The 13,147-nt window shown below is 42.7% G+C and overlaps 1 protein-coding gene across 6 annotated transcripts in view; it reads right to left on the bottom strand.

Moving 5' to 3' along the window:
* The window catches only part of ATP8A1 (ATPase phospholipid transporting 8A1), a 241,890-nt gene that overhangs the window by 203,077 nt on the left and 25,666 nt on the right, over nucleotides 1-13,147 (bottom strand). For 5 of the 6 annotated variants that reach the window (XM_073342153.2, XM_073342148.2, XM_073342147.2 and 2 more), the window contains 2 exons: nucleotides 4,830-4,929; nucleotides 2,052-2,150 (listed from right to left, as the gene is read on the bottom strand). In XM_073342153.2, the coding sequence (XP_073198254.1) occupies nucleotides 2,052-2,150; nucleotides 4,830-4,929 (199 nt within the window). Of the gene's footprint in view, nucleotides 1-2,051; nucleotides 2,151-4,829; nucleotides 4,930-13,147 lie in introns of those variants that run through there. The other variant, XM_073342151.2, reaches the window with a different exon arrangement.

The following is a 13,147-nucleotide window of genomic DNA, read 5'->3' as shown; positions in this document are numbered from 1 at the left end:
ATCTACAAGTTATACAAAGAACAAAAATGAATCTGCATAGTTGTACTTCAGGGAGCCTGAAAGGTCCTGAAAAGAAGCCAGATGAGGAACATAAAACCCCTAAGGCAAAAGAACTGACCAGGTGAGCCTCCAAGCCATTTTCAGATGGCACCAAGGACAGCCTCTGAAACCAAGACTCCAAATAAAAGGACTCAGGTACATACTCCAGATCTGAAGGATGGCTTTTACTGGATCCTTTTAGTGAAGAATGGGCACAATGTGAAACATGGAGACATTTGGGCACTAAGAAATCCCAGCATCCACAATGTGGTGAGAACCTGATGGAATCCTAAGGAATGAGCATTGCTGGAAGATCTGGAAGCACCCTCAGACTCAAGGAAGCTAGAACTGAGACCTCCAGTCCACAACACCACTCCTACTTCCTCTTAATCTTATGATTGAGGCAACAGAAGAGCAAAACCAATCTACTGCAAACTGATGTGAACCCACTTAACCAGAACTTTCCTGGAACCAAGATGGCCTCTAGCACAGATGGAGCATGAGGCCACCAAAGACTTTGGCTTTTTGATTTCACCATGTTAGACAGAACAGTACCTTACCCTGACGATGGATCAGAGGGTTACAAGATTGTGTATCTGGCTATGGAAAAATACAGTGGCATAAAATACACCAACTAAAATCAGTCTTTTTGGGGAGGGGGGATGATTGCCCTAAAGCTGCGTGGAGATTGTCTGGAATCAAAACTGCACAACGGCACAAAAGCTATGCAAAGTTTTCTATCTAAAATGTAACTAAATATGTATTAACTATTATCTAAAAATGCATCTAACATGTATGAACTATAACTCCTCTAACCAGTTAACAGAACATTTTTCATCAAAGACAAAGACAGAACTCTTTGTGTATAAAGTGAAGACCCATATACCTATAGCTAGCTGTGGAAAGGAAAGAGAAGTGAGGCTGCTTGGGATTGCTTAGCTCCTTAGAATCTTAGCTCTGAGCACACATTCTATTTGTAGGAATATGCAAAAGCTACCTCAAAGAAAGATGTAAAATTCTGCATCCTTGTACTGTAGCAGACAAACAATAAAAAGGGATCATGGGGAAGGATCTTCCCTCCCCCTCCCCACCACAAGAATTCCAAGCTTAAAGTACTGACCTAGGATGGCCCTATGCTAAGAATTGAGACAGACTGGAACTCAACATACAGTTCTCACCAGGCTCACTCTGCAGCTCCTCTTACACTGTAGTTTCTTACCATGTCACACCCAATCCCACTGACACTGATCTCACCCCAAAAGGGGAGAAAAGAGGAGCTTTCAGCTACCACCAGCAGACTTCCCTCAGGGGTAGAAGGAGCCACTACCAACTTCTTTTACTACTGAAGGAAATTTGGGGCTTGTCCGCACATTGATTTTGCAAAGACCTCACTACACTGGTACAACTCCCCTAGTGTGGATAAATTATATTGATAGAAATGGGTTTGGAACACACTAGAAAATCTGGGGATTTCTTCTTTATGATCGAATAAAGTTCTCATTTTTAGCCCTGAAAGGACATGAGATATTGGACTTGAAAGCAGTCAGACTTCAGAAGTAATTTTCAGGAGAAAGGATTCTATATCTAGAGGTAGAAGTAAATATTTCTCTAGGAAGATGATACAAATATGCTATTTGAAGCTGTTTAGAAAGTTTAGAATAAGTCCTGAGGAGATGGATTAGAGGCAGGTAATGGGGTTATAGGCATGTGATAAAATGAACTGGTATGCAATAGCAATACATTTATCACACTCCTGTACAATTTACCACATGGATATCACCTCCCAGTATCATATATATTTTCATAAACTATCTCCACCATTGTTCAAGGTTTTCAACTGTTGTTTAAAGCAAGAGATTTTACATATTTTTAGGGCTTAGGAGAATCTCCTCATACCAAGCACTAAATGCTGTGTAACTCGAGAATGTAGATATATTCAATTATTTTTAATTTTAGAGATGCATAAATATTACAGGTTATTTATTTAGGAAATAATTGTATTAAATACTTACAAGATCTTCTATAATTTCTTTGACTGCTGCTACAGCTAAAATAAATAACAAAGGAACCAATGTTGTATAACGACCTGTTGGTGACACATCTGGAATTTGCTATTAAAAAAAAAGAAAAATGTTTTTTACATTTGTAGGTCAAAGTGAAGTTTGATTATAATAAACAGAACTTAGTAATGCAAAAGAATGCCACTTTATTCAGGTTCATGTACAATTCCATTTTCTTCATCTGCACGTTTTAGTCCTTCTTACTACCGAGCCTATAATTGCTTATTATTTTCAATCTCCCTAATTCATTACACTTATACCTGTTCTCATAAAATCGGATGCAACATGTAATTAATATGAAAAATGTTTCTATTTGGGCAATTGAATTATAAAATGTAGGCATAACTATATAGGAATTTATGGTGAGATATTTTGAAGCATTCCCCTCCATCTTCCCACCCACAAGGGCTGATGCTAAATCTGATTTCAACACCAAGTCTGGGGAAGAACACTGAGCTTTCCAGTGTCTCAGTAAAGCGCTTTTGTTTAATATAAGGGATCGTTTAATACTTTTGTAATGTAGTGCTGACAGTTTTCCAGGTAATGACTATCATACAGACCCAAAAGACATGGCAGAGTAAAGCACATGAGTGGTTAAATTTTTAAAAAGTATCCACAGGAATTATTCTCATAAGTGAAGTTATGCATATGCTTCAGTGTTTTCAAGAATGGGGATCAAAAGTTCAACTGTCCCATGACCAGTGGAATCTATTCAATATTTTCTTTGGAGTTAGATGTAAGTTGGGCAAAGGAGGACTGCATTTTACAAAGCACTGTATTCAGAGGGGGATAAAAATCATGTATTAAAAAAATCAAAATCAGATTTTTTACTTGTGTGTTCCTAGTTCTTTACATTCTTCTTTTATAGTCTTAAATTGCAGTAGATATTTTGTACTTGTTTCTTTTATTAGCGTTTCCTAATTAACAGAATTTCAGATTTTCAATAGAGATTTCTCCTGCTAAAAAGTTTCATATTTAAAATGTTCATTTATAGCAGAAAAAGGCAAGTCCTACATCCTCAGTAATACCTCTGGATGCAAGATTACAAAAACCAAAAAAAAACCCTCACAAAATTGAGACGCAAATAGCCTATGCTATACTGAATGTGCACACGAGTATAGCTGGATGATCTAATGTTCACAAAGAACTATTGTGTGTGCTACAGTAACCGCAGAGAGAGGAGCTGCTTAGTTCTATGGCAAACACTGATAACTCTAGTCATCCACATTCATCTGAATATTTGACAATCACTCATAGAATCATAGAATAGCAGGGTTGGAAGGGACTTCAGGAGGTCATCTAGTCCAACCCCCTGCTCAAAGCAGGGCCAATCCCCAACTAAATCATTCCAGCCAAGGCTTTGTCAAACCTGACCTTAAAAACCTCTAAGGAAGGAGATTCCACCACCTCTCTAGGTAACTCATTCCAGTGCTTCATCACCCTCCTAGTGAAAAAGTTTTTCCCAATATCCAACCTAAACCTCCCCCACTGCAACTTGAGACCATTACTCAAAAGGTGTGAGAGTGAATAGACGTGCCATGTGACTAGTGTTATGGTACAAAATGCAGCCAATATCACTAAGATGAGGGGACCTTTCCTCTTTTGTTAATTGTATATATTGACTAATTAATATACAACAACACTGATTTAGGTGAATTTAGAAATGTTAAATATAAATGTAACTGTCACTATTTCTGTCCACAGTTCAAACTTCAGTCATTAGGTATGGCACACATAATGTATCACACCAACTATATGGTCTGCCTTTACATTATAAACTTAAAACAAATGTGAAATATTTTAAATCAACACAGTTCAAAAGTATTGTGTCCTTTTAAAAAAAAAACACTTCTGAATAACATGGACTTCAGGTGGATGAAACATATAAATAATCTCCTTTCTAAGCCAATCAGAGTTCAACAGTTAAGTAATGGAAGAGTTAAATATCACTCTGCTGCACTTGGCACAGTAATTGGTACTGATACTAGTTAATGTCAGAGTCACCTATGTGGAAATGTCACATGAGAATCTCAAATTTTAAAAAATAAATGTCTATTTTAAATTAATTACTTGGTTTTGATACGCATCAATATCTTTGACTGCAATGGTGTCAGATCTTAAGCTATGATGGATCAGAGCTGATCACTTCCTGAAGATCCTTTCTACAAGAAGCTGTCCTGGTGATTCAGTAAGGTTGTATCTTTTCCTCTCAATCAGTACTCTGCTAATTGGCCAGTATTTGAGATGGAAGTGCAGTCTTCTAGAAAAGACTTCAAACTGAGGCCCTGTCAATTTGTGATCAACGATCTTCTGGCACTTTTTGTAAAAGATGAACCTTAGTCCTGATCAAATTCAGTTTGGTAAACCCAAAATATTAGTTTCTTTGTCAGAAATATTTATTTTTTCATAATGGAGGACTTCTACAATGAGAAAAGGTCTGTTAGCCCAGGATTTAAGTTCAGGCCACTGGAGGAGGCCCTGCATGATGAGAAATAAAAATTCCATGTAAGGAAATATTTTCTATACATAAGACAGTTGCAAAATGAGATATAAAAATATCCAGTATTTCACTGACATTTTATTCTTAATTCATTAAAGCCATATCACATGATTTAACTCAATGGACACATGGAATTTTTGTAAAACATTCAAATAGCTATAATAATAATCTATGGAATGTATTAGCACTTGAATGTTTTGAAATTCAGATTTTTTTTTAGTTGAGCTTACCTGAAGTAATGCAATAAAAAGAAAAAATGCATTAGCAGCTCTTCTGAACTGGGAATAAAGAAACCTTGGCAGGAATGTGATTATGTTGTATTTTGCAGTGCTAAAAAAGAAAGATAAAAACCATGTACAATTATTATAGTACCAGCAAGTTACACACACTCTTTCCTTATTATTTCTTGAAGTGCATGTCATGACAGTACATTACAATCCAGGTGTTCTGAAGAACAATAAATTTGCTTCAAATAAAAGTTGAAAGGGGGTGTTAAATGAATCAGACAGTGCCTATATTAAGAATCATTTGGAGTTCCAAACCTAAATGATCTCCATCTCCCAAACCACAGCACTTGAGTTGACTCATAAACATCATTGTTATATGCAGTGTTGTTGTAGCTCATCCCAGGATATTAGAAAGACAAGGTGGTTGAGATAATATCTTTTATTGGACCAACTTTTGTTGGTAAGACAGACAAGCTTTCAAATTAGAGCTCTTCCTTGGGTACATAGTACCATTTCGAAATTATCTATCTACTAGCAAAGTAGCAGATTGGACCAACTTCTGTTGGTGAGCGAGACAAGCTTTCGAGCTACACAGAGCTCTTACTCAGGACCAGTTTTGAAATGATCCTGAGGAAGAGCTCTGTATAGCTCGAAAGCTTGTCTTGCTCACCAACAGAAGTTGGTCCAATAAAAGATATTACCTCACCCACTTTGTCTCTCATAAACGTTAGATAGCTTTACTAGTGAGCTAGCAGATAGTACCATTTCAAAATTATCTACATACTTTCATACTAGCTCAACAATTGTACTATCTGCTATTTTGCTAGCAGATATATCATTCTGAACTGGAAATATGTACCTTAAGACTATCACAAGGAAAAATACGGTGTGTGTCTAACTTAAAAGTTGCCTCAATCAATCATTTGAATACTATTTCAATTTTAGCAGTGCCTAACTGCTCCTAATAACAAAGCTAAGAGAAATGTTCACATCAGTTTGTATGTAGACTACCCTGGTTTTATCTGCAGGATTGCACCGACTTAACAACAAACTATTTTAGGAATGCAAGTAAACAAAACACAAATATGTCCTAATTCTAAGTTATGGAAGAATATTTGTTTGTTTGTTTTTAAAGTTCAAGATAAATACTTAAGGGATTTTTATGATAGACTAACTGCTCTATATCAAAGCTCTATGTCCCATGCAGAACATTACAAATGGAGTAAGCACCAGAAATCCAACCATTATTTGGCAGATATCATGTCTTGCTCATTTTATCTTTCAATCTTTGCACTGTTGAATTTATGGAGTGGTTCTTTCTTACTTTAATTATAATGACCATGAAAGCAGCTGATCAATACTGCAAATGGGTTATAAACACAGCGACTACCAGATGTCAGTGTATGAATTTATCTGACTCAACATGCCTAAAGTTGAAGGGAAGTTGTAAAAAATGAGCAACTGAATGGACCAATTTTAAACAATTATTGAAAAATAAAACTTAAATATGGTCAAGAGTTAAGTTATAAGATGGAAAGATTTTATGCTCATTTCTAGGAGTGCAGAACATTTGTTTCTTTACTGTATTGTGAGGAAAAGCAGATTTACTTTCATAAAACCTTTGTGGTTTTTTTTATTTTATTTTCAGTCCATTTTTTTCAATGACTTTTTTAGTCAGAAAAATTGCCCATGTTGGGGGGAAAAAATCATAACCTTCCTCTAACTCATAAGACTATGCTTAAGGACAGTTACACTCTATCCATTCATTCCCTTTTGATTGTAAATTTGGAGAAGGGTAATATGATGAATCACTGTGCCTATTAGATACATTAGTATAGTAACAGATGGCATGGTAGATCTGGAAAACAATACCATGTTTCCCAAAGATTCCAGCCTGACACAGAAAGCCAGCCTCAGTGAGTCTAGCTAATTAAGAATATGTCTAGATGAACGTTTCTCACTGTGGCCACCACAGGGGCAGCGGAACAGGGGGGACCCCATCACTATTAAAAGTGGGAGAGCTATGTCGCTCCCACCTTTTATCGGCCAGAAGGATGAACGACAGGGGAAGGGGCAAAGAGGCGCGAGAGGGAAGCGGGCTCATGGGGGGCGGGGAAGAGGTGGAGAGAAAGGGCGGCGCAAGGGCAGAACCTTGGGGGGAAGGGGTGTGAGGGCAGGGCCACACTTCGGGCACCTCTGGCCCCCCCACACTCTTAGGGAGCTTCCACCGCTCCTAGGCCACTGTGGCTGCATGCAGCCACGAGTGGATTTTTTGGGGGGCTACGACAGCCTCCAAAGCATGGGCAGAGGGCGCAGAGCTGCGGCCCCTCCCTGCAGCACCCAGCTATTGCTCTTGAATAGCTGTTACCATGGGCAGCGAGATACGCCGCCTTGATGTTTGCACTGGCACTGCCAACAGGGATCGGCGCCCTGCACCGCGCAGTCACCTCGTGGTCTGTGGCTTTGGAGACACAGAGACGGTGTACACAGCACTGGAGGCAGCTGTGACGTTTAGTCTCTGGGGCATTGCCCTGCGCAGCCCTCCTGCTCCTATCCATGACTCCACAGGCAGCCGGCTCTCCACTGGCTCTCACTGAAGGACTGCAGGAGGCAGGGACAGAGTGATGGGTTTGTCAGAGATGCCACCAGCAGGAATTGGTGACCTCACTCTGAGGCCTCCAAAATTTTGTTGCGACAATCCCTGCTCTAGACAGATTTCCTACACTGTACTGTAGTCTACTACTGGGAAAGTTTATACAAATAATACATTGTGCACATACTAACAATAGGAATGATCTGCTACACTCCTTGTGGAACCTCGGCTAGAGACTTTTAATGAAGTAAGTATATAAAAAACTTCAGCTCAGAATAACTTGAAGAACAAAACAGTTTATTTGCCTCTGGAAGCAAAAAGACTCACACCAGAGCCCAGTTTAGCAGTAGTGGAAGAAATAAAGAATCACTATAACACATCCAAAGAATGTGAAACAAAGAATCACTATAACACACATGTTGTCCCTGGAGATAGCTGAGGAAGGAAACTAGGTTTTGGCAAATGGGGCAGGGTCAGTTGAAACTTGGCACCTGTAGAGGTATGGGAGACTTTTGTCAGATAAGCACATCACTCACATGTTTCTGGAAAAATGACAAGCAGTGTGTGTCAGGAGACCGGGTTGTAGGTGGTCATGCCTAGTGGTTAGAATGGGAATCAGGCCCAATGGTTAAAACCCCTGAAATGTGCCGTGATTACCAGGCAGGGGAATCTTCAGCTCACATGAAGCGGGGGGGGGGAGGTGTAAAGGGGGCAAGTCGGGGGAAATTCTGACTGCCTGTTCAGTGTTGCATTCTACCTCAGCATGCCAGGCAACCCTATATCCAGCAGGGAAAGACTGGCCGGGGAGGGATCCATACTAACCACTGGTCTGGACCCCTTGTCAGCATAGTTCCCCTCTGCTTAGTTCTTTGGACTGCTCAAACTGTCAGGAGACCAGGTCACAGGCGATCAAGCCTAGTGGTCAGAGTTCAAATGCCAGAGCCAGAGCAGGGCTGAAGGTCAGAACTGGAGTCAAAGTCCGAATACTAGAGCCGGAATACGGAATCAGGGCTGAGGGTCAGAACCAGAAATCAGGGAAGGCAGGAACAGGCTGGTTCTGAGGCAGGAACAAGTGTGGGACAGGATGGGAATAAGGCTGGGTGCAGGGCAGAATCTGGGCTGAAGCTGTGGAGGAGCAAGCAGAGCAGAAGCAAGGCTTGAGAGAGATGAGCACAGGGAGGCAAAAAGTCCACGAGCATATATGCTGAGCAGCCAGGAAGCTATTGCTGCTGTTGAGTTTAAACAACTGGCCTGCTAACTTTCTCAGCCAATCAGTCTTGGTGGTCCGCCTCGCTAGCTCATTAGGGTGTCAGTTGTACTGAGGAGGCACAGCTGCAGGCCCTTACACCTGATACTCAAACACTTTGCTGACATTTAATAAGCCATTTGCAGGGGTTTCAGAGTTAACACCCAATTGAGATAAATGGACCTGTTCATACACCACACGTTATCAAACATATCTGCAAACTCAGGGCAGGTTTACACCTAAAATGCTGCATTGGCGCAGCTACACCAATCGTTTCTCGAATGCTGTAGCGCTTTAGTTAAGGCACTCTAAATGACAGAAGCAAGCTCTCCCACCAATTTAGCACTGCCTACCCTGGAGCTTAGTTTGGTATAACAACGTCACTCAGCGATGCAGATTATTCACACCCCTGAGCAACCTGGTTATATTGAAGTAATTCTGTAGAGTAGGCCAGGGCTCAGGAAGACAGCAGTGCACAGATTTACATTTGGTTAACGCTTTCCAGGTTGTTATCTTCACAATCATGAGGGAGAGATTAAAAAAAAAAAACAGTCCAAGCTTATACTCTGGTCAAGGTTCCTTGCCAGCGTTTCACCCTGTCTGTGATTGGGGGGGGGGCGTGTCATAAATATAAAGGGAAGGTTAAACACCCTATCTGTGATTTGATAGGGTGAAACGCTGGCAAGGAACCTTGACAAGAGTATAAGCTTTGACTGTTTTTTTAATCTATCCCTCATAGATTCCTTCCCTTTATATTTATGACATGCCCCCCAAATCACAGATAGGGTGGAACACTGGCTATGATTTCTTCCTGGAGCTCTAGGAGAAAACAGAGTTAATAAGACACATGCACCTCTAAATATACTACCAAGTATATAAAGACTAACAATATTTTCCACATCTCAAGGACGATTTTAACCAGTTGATTCTGGGAAACTTTCACAGGAGAGTGCATCAGCCATCTTGTTAGACGCTCCTCAGATGTGTTGGATGTCGAAATCAAAATCTTGGAGAGCTAAACTGCACCGAATAAGTTTTTTGTTATTTCCCATGGCGGTATGAAGCCACTGTAGCGCAGCATGCTCGGTTTGCAGGTGGAAACGCCGTCCCCAAACGTATGCGCGTAGCTTTCCCAGAGCGTGGACAATGGTGTAACATTCTTTTTCACTGACTGACCAGTTGCTTTCCCTCTCAGACAGAGAAACACTACAGGGTGGAATTCTTGATCCGGTCCTTCCTGCACTAAAACTGCTCCCACACCACACTCGGACACATCTGTGGTTACTAGGAACGGTTTGTCAAAGTCTGGGGCCCTTAGCACAGGGTCAGACATGAGTGTCACTTTAAGCTGGTTAAAGGCCTTCTGGCACTCTTCGGTCCACTGAACGGCATTTGGCTGTTTCTTTTTGGTTAGGTCTGTCAGTGGGGCGGCAATTTGGCTGTATTGCGGTACAAATCGCCTGTAATATCTGGCCAAGCCTAAGAAGGATTGGACCTGTTTCATTGACTTTGGGACAGGCCACTTTTGGATAGCATCCACTTTGGCCTGTAGGGGGTTGATGGTTCCTTGACCCACCTGGTGTCCAAGGTAAGTCACTCTGTTAAGGCCAAGAAGTGTCAAATAGGCCTAAACAGTTAGTCCTGCCTCCCTTATGCGCTTGAAGACTTTTTGTAGATGTTCCAGGTGTTCTGCCCAGGAATCCAAAAATATGGCCACATCGTCAAGGTAGGCGACTGCATATTCTCCTGACTCCACTAGGAGACCATCTACAAGTCTTTGGAAGGTGGCGCGTGCATTCCGCAGCCCGAAAGGCAGTACATTACATTCATACAGCCCGCCATGTGTGGTGAAGGCTGACCCTTCCTTGGCGGATTCATCTAGCAGTACCTGCCAATACCCCTTGGTTAACTCCAAGGTAGAGATGAACTGGGCCCGTCCCAGTTTCTCTAATAGTTCATCTGTGTGTGGCATTGGATAGTTGTCTGGGCAAGTTACAGCATTTAACTTACGGTAGTCCACGCAGAAAGGTATCTCCCCATCTGGTTTGGGAACTAGAACCACTGGAGATGCCCATGCACTGCCAGAGGGGCGGATTACACCCATCTGTAGCGTATCCTGGATCTCCCGTTCTATAGCAGTTTTAGCTTGAGGAGACACCCGGTAAGGTTGCACTTTAATTGGGTGAGCATTACCTGTGTCAATGGAGTGGTATTCCTGTTCAGTCAGTCCTGGGGTGGCTGAGAATATTGGCGCGTAGCTAGTGCACAGCTCCTTGATCTGCTGTCACTGCATACACCCAAGGGTCATGGAGAGGTTCACCTCTTCCACGCCACCAGCACTTTTCCCTTCGTAGTAGACACCTTCAGGCCACTCAGCATCATCTCCTCCCTGGGCTATAAACTGACAAACCTTTAATTCTCTGGAATAAAAGGGCTTTAGAGAATTAATATGATACACCTTAGGCTTTCGGTTGGAGGTGGGGAATGCTATGAGATAACTAACAGCTCCCAGGTGCTCCTGGACCATGAATGGCCCTTCCCACGATGCTCCCATTTTATGGGCCTGGAGTGCCTTTAAGACCATAACCTGGTCCCCTACTTTGAAGGAAGGCTCTCTGGCAAGTTTATCATACCAGGCTTTTTGCTCTTTTTGAGCATCCTTTAGGTTTTCTTTAGCAAGGGCTGAAGAGGTTCGGAGGGTGTTTTGTAGGTTAGTTACAAAGTCCAGAATGTTAGTTCCTGGGGAAGGTGTAAACCCCTCCCATTGCTGCTTCACCAACTGTAATGGCCCCTTAACCTCACAGCCATATACAAGTTCAAATGGGGAAAACCCTAAACTGGGATGTGGTACAGCTCTGTAGGCAAAGAACAACTGCTGCAACACTAGGTCCCAATCATCGGAGTACTCATTTATAAATTTATGTGTCATGGCCCCCAAAGTCCCATTAAATTTCTCCACCAGGCCATTTGTTTGATGATGGTAAGGGGTAGCAACCAAGTGATTTACCCCATGAGCTTCCCAAAGGCTTTCTATAGTTCCTGCCAGGAAATTAGTTCCAGCATCTGTGAGGGTGTTGGAGGGCCATCCTAACCTGGCAAAAATGTCTGCTAGTGCCTGGCACACACTTTTAGCCCTGGTGTTGCTTAGAGCTACTGCTTCCGGCCATCGGGTGGCAAAATCCATGAAAGCCAGTATGTACTTCTTTCCTCTGGGTGTCTTTTTCGGAAAAGGACCCAGAATATCCACAGCTACTCGCTGAAATGGAACTTCAATGATGGGGAGTGGCTGGAGAGGGGCTTTGACCTGGTCTTGGGGTTCTCCCACTTTTTGGCATACTTCACAAGACCAGACATAAGTAGAAACATCCTTGCCCATTCCCTCCCAGTGGAATGACCTCCCCAAATGGTCTTTGGTCCTGTTCACCGCAGCACGGCCACTAGGATGATCGTGGGCTAAGCTCAAGAGCTTGGCCCGGTACTTAGTTGGAACTACCAACTGTCTCTGAGGATGCCAGTCTTCCTGGTGTCCACCAGAAAGAGTTTCCTTGTATAAAAGTCCTCTTTCTCCAACAAACCTGGTTCGATTAGGAGAGCTGAGAGGCAGTGGATTGCTCCGTGCCGCCGTCCAAGCTCTCTGGAGGTGTTCATCTGCTTCCTGTTTGGTCTGGAACTGTTCCCTTGATGCTGGAGACATCAGTTCCTCATTGGATTGTGGACCTAGACTTGGTCCCGCTGGAAGCGATGTAGGAGATGGGGCTGTTTCCATTGACTGTGAACTGCTCTCCGCTGGTGCACTATGTTGGGGTTCAGGCTCTGGCTGAGCCTCTTGTGTAGGGTTATTGGCTGCTGCCGGTTCAGGTTCAGTGGGGCCCTCTGCTGTTGGGGTTGCAAGTACTGGATTCAGTGCTGGCAATGGGTCTGGTGTTGGTTGTTCCGCCAGTTCCGGTTCTGGGACTGGCTCTGTCTGGGTCTCTGGGACTGGATCCACTACTGCTGTTGAAGACATTGGCATGGGGTCTGGTTCCATCACCTTTGACCGGGTCCTGGTAGAAGTTTCCGGAACAGAGCTAGGCATCACGGCTTGCTTAGCCTGGCTATGGCTGACCATTCCTACCCTCTTGGCTAGCTTCACATGATTGGCCAAGTCTTCCCCCAACAGCATGGGGATGGGATAATCATCATATATTGCAAAAGTCCAGGTTCCTGACCAGCCCTTGTACTGGACAGGCAACTTGGCTGTCAGCAAATTGAAAGAGTTGGACTAGAAGGGTTGAACTGTCACTTGGATCTCTGGGTCGATTAAATTGGGGTCCACTAAGGAACCATGGATAGCCGACACTTGTGCTCCGGTGTCCCTCCATGCGGTGACCTTCTTCCTGCCCACACTCACAGTTTCCCCCTGTATATGGGAGGTAACTGGGCCTGAGGACCTCTGGTGTGATTCCGGTGCAATGAACTGTAATCTGTTGGGGTTCTTGGTGT

Source organism: Lepidochelys kempii, chromosome 4 (genome assembly GCF_965140285.1).
Source record: "Lepidochelys kempii isolate rLepKem1 chromosome 4, rLepKem1.hap1, whole genome shotgun sequence".
Classification (NCBI taxonomy): Eukaryota; Metazoa; Chordata; order Testudines; family Cheloniidae; genus Lepidochelys; species Lepidochelys kempii.
This window is presented reverse-complemented; position numbering and strand designations above follow the sequence as displayed.